Below are 11,114 nucleotides of genomic sequence, written 5' to 3' on the forward strand. Positions count from 1 at the left end.
AATTTATGATTGGGGGTCACCACAACATGAACTGTATTAAAGGGTCACGGCATTAAGAAGATTGAGAACCACTGCTCTAATCCCTTCATTCAGGGTGGAGTCAGGATGACTGAATGGATATTCTGAATACTACAGAATATTCTCATAGGGTGAGAATGATTCCATCTCAGAGATAAAAAGGAATCTGATCTTAACAGAGGAGATTCATGTTATGCAAATTTTATCTATAATAAATCCATATAATAGTTTCACAGTTTCCATATGAAGCACCTGACTATTGGATTTGGTGAATTGTGATTCAATCAGATATTAAAAGAGACTACTGAAAACTACTAAGAAAAGGAAGAGATGGCGAGCATGTTCCCTTGTAAAAAGAAAGAGGAAAATCTAAAAGAAAATTATTAATAGATTCACATATATAACTTAATTTCATATCTTCTCCTGACTCAAAAAGAAAATTGTCAAGTTAGATGGGGTAAAATCCTTGGAATAATTATTCATGATGATAAAACTTAGAGCAAAAATTGTATTCTTGTCCACTTTCTTCGTTATAAAAGTAATGTGTTTATTGACCTGCTGAAACTAGAATTCACACAGTTGAATTTTCCCTTTTAAAAAAGAAAATTGCTAATAGAAATCAGGTTTTCTATGGTTTACCACAAAACATATAAGTATTCCCCACTAAATTCTGCGAGCCTTCTTTGAAAGTTATGGGGAAAAAAACATAATTTGACATAGTTTTTCATAAATTCAGCTACAAGTTTATCAAAATACTAAACAATCTCTTCACACTATAAGAATATATTTAAAAGATTGGATTTTAACATTTCTCCTCTCAACTTAAAAACACAATCAAAAAGGCTTTTAAATATGTCTTCTTATCAGTTGATCCCTATTGTTTAAATCAGGTCTAAATACAATAATGTAACATTTGGGGAAAAAGATGCATCCTAGAAGCCCAGCACTAGAGGACAAAATGGAGAAGATCTCCACAGCCACCATGGCTTTTCCTCTGGTGCTCAGGTAGGTTGGAACAAAGGAGACCCACACACTGCAGAAAGCCAACATGCTGAAGGTGATGAATTTGGCTTCATTAAAACTGTCAGGCAGCTTACGAGCCTGGAAAGCCACAATGAAGCTGGCAAGTGAAAGGAGAGCCATATAGCTCAGAACACAATAAAACATAAAGACTGAGCCTTCATTGCATTGTAGAACCATTTCTTCAGTTGTTGAGTGCATGTCTAATTCTGGGAATGGGGGAGAGGTGGATAACCAAACAATACAGATGCTTGCTTGGAGTAGAGAGCAGAGAAGGACAATAGAAACAGCCAGTCTTTTCCTCACCCATGTCCTTATCTGAGATCCTGGCTTGGTGGCCTTGAAGGCAAGAGAAACAAGGATGGTTTTGGCCAACACACAAGAGATGGACAATGAGAAGGTGAGACCAAATGCAGACTGTCTGAGGAGACAGGTGACTCTCCCAGGTTGTCCAATAAAGAGCAAAGAACAGAAGAAGCAAAGGAGAAGGGAGATGAGGAGAGTGTAGGTGAGATCCCGATTGTTGGCTTTGACGATAGGACTGTCTTTGTGCTTAATAAATATTCCTAACACGCATATTGTAGTGAGGAAAAATAAAGTAGCAACGGTGGCTAAACTGAGTCCTAAAGGTTCTTCATAAGATAAGAAGCTAATTGTTTTCATGATGCATCCATCTTTCTTATGGTTTGCATATTGATCATCAGGACATTGAAAGCAAGCAACAGTATCTAAAAGGAAAAAAATGGCAGGGCAGATTCAGAAGAATGCTACTTTTTAATTTTCATCTTTATCCACTCCCTGATCTTTATGTCCTTGGTACAAATGATACAATCTACAATATGAACATGCATTTGAATATCTTTCTATACATATTTAGTTTATTGTGGTATTACGTCAAATATTGCTTTGATTATACACAAGGAAATTTCACAAACTCCATGAAAATCCATTTTATCTTGATTTGCTTTCTTATGATAAAGAAGGGCTCCAATAAAGATTCATGAATACCTCAAGTGATCATTTTCATATTTGAAACCATATTGATTTATTAAATATTGAACCAAATAGATCACATTTTGAAATATGGCACATAAGTATAATAGTTTCACCAAATTCAAAGTGAAAGATGAAAGATAATGTTTCAAGGAGGAAATTGTAAATTGAAATATATATGCCTTCTTTATTTAATATCACTATTTTGTTTTTTTCTATGTTTCTTTTAAAATTTCATTTCTTGTGTTTACCCCCTAAAGAGAATATTGCAATCAGTCTGCATTAAGTATAAAATACTGAGATATTATATATCCAAGAGAGCTACACACTGTAGAGCAGTGGTTCTCAACCTTTCTAATGCCGCGACCCCATAATACATTTCCCCATGTTGTTGTGACCCCCAACCACTTATACATTACTGGGTGCCAGGGGCATGGTCAAAGAAAAGGGGAAAAAATGGCCGACAGCCTTGTTTGGCGACCCCCGTGAAATGGTCGTTCGACCCCAAATGGGGTCCCGACCCACAGGTTGAGAACCACTGCTGTAGAGAAAATATGAATAAGTATTTCACAAAGAAGCAAAACTGGATAGATGGATGGATGGATGGACAGACGGACGGACGGACGGACAGACAGACAGACAGACAGACAGACAGACAGACAGACAGATAGATAGATAGATAGATAGATAGAGTGACTGGTTGGAAAGAAAAAAGTTGTTACGATAGGGAGTGTTTTAATCATATTCCTCATTACATCTATAAGATTCTCATTATTGTTAAGAGATATTTTTCATTAGTTTGTCCGCTCTTTCTAAAAAGTAAATACTCATTTCCTTAAATTTCAGAAATTCTTGTTTTCATTATTATATTTCAAGAGTGATCCTATTTAGTTGCTGCAGATTTGAGATTTTTGGATTCCATAGTAAAATCAAAAGATATCAATTCTTTTTTTTTTTATTAAAAGTTTTATAAATTTTACAAAAAGACAAAAACAATACAAAACAAAAAGCAACATATACAAAAAAGAAACTAAACATTACATATATATAAACCCCCCCCATCCCCCGCCCCTCACAAAAACCCTCCCTACCCCCCCCCTGAGCTTCCCAGAGCAGAATATAGGCTTAATTAAAAATTAAGAGATAAAAATAAAAAAATAAATTAAAAAATTTATATTTATATATATATTAAAAAAAAATATCTATATATATATATAAAAATAAAACTTATAAAAAAGCTATGTGATATTTTTGTATACCCAATCTAAATTGTATAAATTTTATCCATTTGTCCCAAACAGCAAGGAACTTCTCTTGCGTTTGTTGCTTTAAGAAAGCCGAAATCTTTGCCATTTCCGCCAGATAAGCTACTTTAAGAAACCATTCCTGCAATGTAGGCAAAGATTCCTTCTTCCAATATTGTCCTACTAACAGCCTAGCGGCTGTAATCAAATTTAACATCAATACAACCTCCTTTGTATCACAATCTGTAACAATGCCTAACAAAAATAATTGCGGAGTAAATTTTACCCTCCTTCTAAAAATTCTCTGGATATTCCACCATATTTTGATCCAAAATGCTTTTATCTCTCTGCATGACCACCAAATATGATAATAGGAAGCATCCTTATAACCACATCTCCAACATTTGGGTTGCACGTCAGGGTACATAAGAGACATTTTTTGTGGATCAAGGTGCCATCTATAAAACATTTTATAAAAATTCTCCCTAAGGTTCTGTGCTTGTGTAAATTTGACATTTCTCACCCAAATGGTTTCCCAAATGTCCAATGAGACTGGGACACCAAAATTCTGCGCCCATCTAATCATACAATCTTTAATTAATTCCATTTCTGAGTCCATTTCAACCAATACCCCATAAATTCTCTTGATATGGGTTTGTCTTTGATCCTTGACTTGCTTAATAAGATTTCCATCTTCTCTAAGAAAACCCAATTTACAATCCACCTTCCATTTATCTACTAGTTGCCTATATTGAAACCAAGAATAAATAATATTTTCTTGCGCTAAATCTTCCCGTAATCTTAACTGCCAGTTTTGCCCATCCCATCTAAGTAACTGACTATAAGACACCATGTCCATTTTTACTCCTCTTTTTATTCCTTCTATCGCATGCCAAGGTATAGCCCATAATGGAACTTTAAAATCACTTTTATAATATTTTCTCCAAACCCTAAGTAAAGAAATTCTTAAAATATGAGATTTAAAGACCCAGTCCATTTTTTTAAAAAGATATCAATTCTTAATTCATTCATTCCTTCCTTCCTCTCCACCTTCACAGTCATTGTTTTATATGTAGATTTTAAATTGCACAGTCATGTTTTTGTGGTTTCTTATTTCTCATCTTTAAAAAAAGCTGAAATAATTACTTTTTTTCAGTGTGCATAGATTCTGTTCAGTGAAAATGTTCTGAATCTCTACTATGATGCTTACTTGGTTATAAATCATTCCAGGATTTGTTTAATTAATTAATTGAATCATTGTTGTCATTGTGATCAACCGTTGTAATTCCATTGTAAGAACTTATAATTTTTATATATTAATGGATTTGATTTAATTACCCCATTAAGTTTCTTTAAAAAAAACTTTATTCATGAAAAACCAGACAATTTAATTAGCAGAAAGTGTACACACACTAGAAGTATAATAACAAAATTGAATGATTTGTTAACTTACCAATCTCTTTAGAGATTTTCCCCTCTGGACATTCAACACAATCGTAACAGCAGAATTTCTTTCCTTCTTTCTTTCTCTTTTGATAACCAGGGAGACAATGTTCATTGCATAGAGAAATGGGAAGCACCTAGTTATCAATATTAAAATTTTGGAAGATGAGCATTTATTGTTTTGAAGAAAATTCTGTTGTTACACTGAAAATGAAATGTGCAGTTACATTAAAATAAAAGTCCTATCTAAAGGTTGTAAAACAAGAAATTGATTAGATTTGATGATTTATTTCAAAGACAATTAAGCACATTTCAGTCTGGCCTCTGATTTGATTTTGTGAACACAACTAATCTGGATTTCCAATTATTGTTACATTGAAATTCTCATATCAGTTTAATTAAAGTTTTATTAATTCAAATCATCAGATTGACCAGAAACATTGAGTAATTAGTCACTGACTTGAACACGGATTTGATACAGCTTCATTCAACTAGAGAAATATAGTCCCATAAAGGATGGTTTTTTAATTTCTCATTTACATTTCAATATATGAGAAAAGTCTAATAAATATAGTGCAGAATACCAGATATATTTAGCTTTTAATAATTAAAGAGGGAAAAAAAGTTATTTCTTAATCTGGTTATCTTCATGGGTTGCCAAGAAGGATAAAAGTAAATATACCAATCTAATGAATCCATATTTGAATGATCAGACAAAATACTATTGAAACCATACCTGGTTAAACGATCTATGCCAAACAATCATATCCTCATTAATGACTATTTCCTTTCCTTTTAAAGCATCAGGATCTACTTTTCCAATGTTGTGTCTCTGGAATGTGGAATTGGGAAAGACAACAATGTTTATGATATCAAATCCACCTTCCATCTTCTTTTGATCATAAAAAGTCAAAGTTTCTCCAAGGGAATTGTTGAATTTCATGCCTTTCAGAAATTGGTGGAGCTATATGAATGGGAATAATAAAACAGTAAAATAAAACAATAGAAATATATGAGCAATTTTTATCAAAGTAGTACTATACTTTTGAGTGAGAAACTCTGAAAACATGCAAAGTCCATTTCTTGAGAACTTGTTTCTTTTTTTTTTTTTTTTTTATTGAAATTTTTCAAAAGTTTTACAAATAAAAATCCACCCCCCCCTCCCCAACCACCCCACCCCCCCCCCGACTTCCCAGAACTGAATATAGGATTATTTAACAAATATTTTAAAAATAACATTTGCAATTTATAAAATAATTAATAATAATAATAAAAATCACAGTAATAATATATATAGAAATAATATACATAACATAAACTTTAAAATGAATAATATATACTAAAAAAGAAAAAAAATAAAAAATAAAAAGAGAAGAGAGAGAGAGAAAGAAGAAAGAAGAAAGTAGACGAAGAATAAAGCATATATATATATAAAAAAAAAAAAAATATATGAATAATAATACATAAAAAATGTATATATATAAAAAAAGAAAAAGAAGAAAGAAAGAAAGAAAAAACAATCATTACAAATTATAAAAAGGCTAAATAATATTTTTCCATATCCAAATTATGTTGTATAAAATTTATCCATTTTTCCCATACCGCAAAAAATTTTTCTTGAGATTGCTCCTTTAAGAAAGCCGAAATCTTTGCCATTTCTGCCAAATACGAAACTTTATGAAACCATTCTTGTAAAGTAGGCAAAGATTCCTTCTTCCAATATTGTCCTATTAACAACCTAGCGGCTGTAATCAAATTTAACATCAATATAACCTCCTTAGCATCACAGTCAATAACAATACCTAGTAAAAATCTTATCCTCTGCACATGGGGATAACAAGAAGGATCTGATATATCAGTTTTAACAATAATCTAATGAAATGGAAAGTGTATTTCTCGCCTTCCATACCGTTTAGAACCCAGTCCTTCATGTTGACTAGGAAGAGACATATGAAAAACTAGAGAAACAATTTCCAGCTTTGTTTTAACATCCCACCCATTTTTCATTGCATAACATTTTCACAGTTATACAGCTTCTAAGGAAACGGTAAGGCTGAAAGATAGTTGGCTCATCTAAGCAGCATTCCTAAAGTATTTTCAGAATAATGTAAAATTACTAAAAACCAATAAAGATTTGAAAACCAGGATTTGGATGTTAGTTTACTTAAACCTTAGTCCTTTCATCTGAAGATGACTAATCAGGCAATAAATGATATTTCAGTAATGGGCATGAAGGTATACTGTTATAGTTATCAATAGACTATTAAATATTCAAATTCATCTTATAGTTCAGTGGTGGCGAACCTATGGCACGCGTGCCAGAGGCAGCACTCAGAGCCCTCTCTGTGGGCATGGATGCATCCTGGCATGGCTGGTTTCCCTCCCCTCCCCTGTCTCGTCCCTCCTGAGTTCGTATGCTCTCTTTTTCCTGGGCACAACCCACTGCATTGCTTCCTCAGCTGTCAGCCAGCTGTCCAGCTCAGAGGCGGCTTCTCTGAACTGCTGGCAGTGGGCTGCAAAGCCCCAGAGTGTGCCGGTTGAGGAGCCGGCGGGCTGTGGCTGCTGATGGACACCGTCGGCTCCCATGCGCTCGCTGACCTCTGTGTGCAGGGACCGATGATGTCAGGCAGCAGCTGCCCTGGCCCTTGCCTTGCCCCATAGCAATGGTACCCCCGCCCTGCCTTGCCTCAACCTGCAGGATGAGCCTCCTACCTATACATGTCAGTGACCCTCTGGATCTCCCCCACCCCCACAGGTGTCCCTCCCTATGAGCAACATTGAGGTAACCATGCCTACCTTGGCCACACCCACCCAATCTGCCATGACCACAGCCAAGCCCATCCAGTGGGCCACGCTCACCTGGCACCTGGCGATAAATAAGTGGGTTTTGGATTGAAGTTTGGGCACTCGGTCTCTAAAAGGTTCGCCATCACTGTTATAGTTTTTTCTTCCCTTTTTGGGTCATACTTTACTAGGCCCAAGAATGATGACACTAAACTGGCAATTATAGCCAACACTGCAAAAGACAATGGCAATATTCAAAAAGATATTGACAAACTGGAACAATTGGCCCTATCCAGCAAAATGAGTTTTAATGTGGAGAAACGTTTTCATTGAGGCAGGAAAAATCAAAGGTATAAGTGCACATCAGGTGAGACCTGCCTCAAAAACAGATTTGGATGTTAGCTCCTGTAAACCTTAGTCCTTTCATATGAAGATGATCAGGTAATAAACCATATTACAGTGATGAAAAAGAAGGTATACTATTATGGACTAATGTTCAAATTCATCTTATAGTTTTTCTTCCCTTTTTGGGCCATGCACTCTACGTTTATTTTAGTAGGCTCAGGGACTAAAATAGAAAACATACTACTTTGAACCTAAGCCCAAGAATGATGCCACTAAAGAGAATTAGGGGTGACATGATAGCAGTACTCCAGGATTTAACAGGATGCCACAAAGAAGAGTGGGTAAAATTCTTCTCCAAAGAACAAGAGAGCAGTACAAGAAACAATGGTTGGAAACTGATCAAAGAAGAACCTGGAATTAAAGAGGAACTTCCTAACAGTGAGGACAATTAAGCAGTGGAACAGTTTGCCTCCAAAAATCGTGGGTGCTCCCTCGCTGGAGTTTTTTAAGAAGAGACGGGATAGTCACTTGTCTGAAATGGTATAGGTTCTCCTGCTTCAGCAGTGGGCTGGACCAAAAGAGCTCAAAGATCCCTTTCAGATTCTATTCTATTCTATTCTATTCTATTCTATTCTATTCTATTCTATTCTATTCTATTCTATTCTATTCTATTCTATTCTATTCTGTTCTGTTTTGTTCTGTTCTGTTCTGTTCTGTTCTATTCTATTCTATTCTATTCTATTCTATTCTATTCTATTCTATTGATGTAGAAAAATTGAGGCAGAATTCAAGTTTTTTATTTGCTTACACACTGTAGGTAAAAACTTCCCATACTAAATACCCTGAAAGATATACCCTAAGAAATTCTTCTTGTTGTTGTTAATTATGAAGTCGTGTCCGACGAATCAAAATTCCATGGACAATGTTCCTCCAGGTCTTCATGTTCTCTACCATCTTCTGGAGTCCATTTAAGCTCATGCCTACTGCTTCAGTGACTTCATCCAGCCACCTCATTCTCTGTAGTCCCATTCTTCTATTGCCCTCAATCTTTTCGGCCATGTGTGGCTATTCTAACTCTCTTCCTCTGTCACCTCAGAGTTTGAGGCTGTACTGCCTCTTCTCTCCCCACAAAACATTCCTGAAATGTGCTCCTTGCTTCCAAGAAAACTGTCGTTTCACTATAGTCCATCTCATCAGCTCCCCTCTAAATGCACCATTTCCCACAATTACAGGGATGAAAATAAAGGTATGGAAATAAATATCAATAGACAAATGTTCAAATCCATTTTAGTAGCTGCAACTTCTCTGCTAGAATCATACACCCTATTATCTAGTACAAAATACCTGTAGCACATAAATTACCTGCCATGGTTGTGAATCTTCATATTCTGATAATTTGTGCCTCAAAAAATGTCTGTGATTAGATCGAAGTAAGAAGAGAGCATGTAGAGCTTGAGCCAATACAGATGCAGCGTTATAGATACTATAGCTGTGCCCAGACACCTCTATCTCAAAAAGAGCCCCAGGAATGTCCTCTAGCCTCTCCTGTCCAGTACAAAAGGGATTGACCAGTTTGGTCAAAGAAGGGGATGGTAATGAACAATCAAATACTTGTTCCCAGAAAAGTGGAAAAAATTCATCTCCTTGAATCCAAGGAGGTTTTATGAACTTCAAGAATTCTTTGAACCCTGGAATTTCTTTTGAGTGAACTTTAAAGCAAATGGCACCATCGAAGAACTGACGATCCCATTTTTTATTCATTCCTGTTAATAAATAATCCATCTGGGCAGTCATGATCCATACCTTTCCCAAGGACCTCTGCTCATGTCCAGGGCTAAGCCAAAAAATTATATCCATTAACCATGCAATTGTCAAAGATTCCCCACACATGACAAAAATGTTGGTCTTCTCATCAATTATGTGTTTATAAATATTTTTCCATTTTTCTAACATTTCAAAAAACTTGTCCCAGTAGGTTAAAAATGGGATTCTTTCTGTAGAAGCAGAGCAGATTCCATGCTGGGAAAAGAGGGACTCCATGCTTTGCAGAAAATGGTCTCCTTCACTGTTATCAATAGCAAGGAGCCCAACCCATCTCCACCCAAAATTTTGAAGCAGTCGGATAATGCCAATGTACTGGGAGGACTCATTTGGAACCATGGAGTAATAGAATGGAATCTCAGTGCTATGAACATCTTGTGGGGTAAATGATCCATATGTGAGCTAAAAGAAACAGATATTATGCAAATACATCATCATCAGTATCCTTTTCTTCATATTTTCCAACAAATTTGGTCAGATTGTTGAGTAATGTGGCCAGAGAATAAGGATGTTTTAATAAGCCCAGTTTCAAAAAAAGAAAAGATGGGGGAATTTTCAGGCTTCTCTTCCCAAAGATCCTACCTGTGGAATCTTGTAAAACTTTACAAGATCTGCGATATAGGAGGAAGTTCCAAAGCTGAGCCCTCCTATGATAGAAATGAGATTTCTCCTGGTGTCACATTTATAGCTGGGGACAAATCTCTCTGATCTGAAGAGCAGGTCCAGGGTGGTCCGATAGGTCATTAGTGCATTGTAGTAGCTATCATGAATATAGAAGCCAAGAGTGACATTGGACAAGATTTCTGGGTTCTCATTGATCTCCTTCACAGCAAAGACCAAGGAAAGGATATGTTGGTAAAACTTTGTCAACATTCTGAAAACAGGATGAATTTACACGTATCATTAAATATTTCCTTATTATTTTCCTGGCATCTCAGAGAGGTGATTCACCTTATACACATGCACAATTGGGAAATGACCAATTGAACTCTATTTCCAATTCAACTACACTAAACTATTTCCATTGTTGCAGATTGAATCAAAGAAAATAATCTACCTTTCCCATTGTTCATTGCAATTCCTCTAACTAGAGATGACACAAAGGTGGATGATAAGAAATTGGTATCCTAATATAAGGTTTTTCCAGTATAAATATTGTTGCATTAAAAACAAGCAATGCCTTTATAAAATTCTTATAAAGTATCTTTTATTAGAAAGTATTCTCATTAATAAATGAAGCAATATAGAGATACCACAAAGATAAAAGTTAAGAATTCCTTACTCTGGATGGCCAAAATACTCAGGAGAGGGATGCTGCTGAAATGAAACTTCATTAAATTGATAACTAGCCATAGATACCATCCCACCAATGACATAGTCCCCTTGCTGGTACCATTCATATGGAACAGGTATGGGTTCACCTAGATGACACGGCAGAGTCTTCAT

The 11,114-nt window shown here is 35.5% G+C and overlaps 1 protein-coding gene across 1 annotated transcript; it reads right to left on the reverse strand.

Annotated features, from left to right (window-relative positions):
* Nucleotides 1-864: 864 nt before the first annotated feature.
* On the reverse strand, nt 865-11,114 carry LOC120300538 (vomeronasal type-2 receptor 26-like). The gene is made up of 6 exons (XM_039326718.1): nt 10,951-11,114; nt 10,251-10,542; nt 9,210-10,070; nt 5,455-5,682; nt 4,729-4,855; nt 865-1,766 (listed from the first exon to the last, which is right to left on the reverse strand). The coding sequence occupies exons 1-6, from the start codon at nt 11,112-11,114 to the stop codon at nt 865-867; spliced, it is 2,574 nt and encodes an 857-aa protein (XP_039182652.1).

The sequence above is a fragment of the Crotalus tigris genome, unplaced genomic scaffold (assembly GCF_016545835.1).
Source record: "Crotalus tigris isolate CLP2741 ecotype Arizona unplaced genomic scaffold, ASM1654583v1 scf7180000017614.5298720, whole genome shotgun sequence".
NCBI lineage: Eukaryota > Metazoa > Chordata > Lepidosauria > Squamata > Viperidae > Crotalus > Crotalus tigris.

Bases quoted from the DNA above. Each gene is read 5' to 3' on its own strand.
- LOC120300538 (XM_039326718.1), bottom strand. From the start codon at position 11,114: ATGAAGACTCTGCCGTGTCATCTAGGTGAACCCATACCTGTTCCATAT. The intron at 4,856-5,454 runs GTATGGTTTCAA...ATTGATAACTAG, and splicing joins GGCATAGATCGTTTAACCAG to GTGCTTCCCATTTCTCTATG. The intron at 1,767-4,728 runs GTAAGTTAACAA...TTTTCCTTTTAG, and splicing joins GAAAATCTCTAAAGAGATTG to ATACTGTTGCTTGCTTTCAA.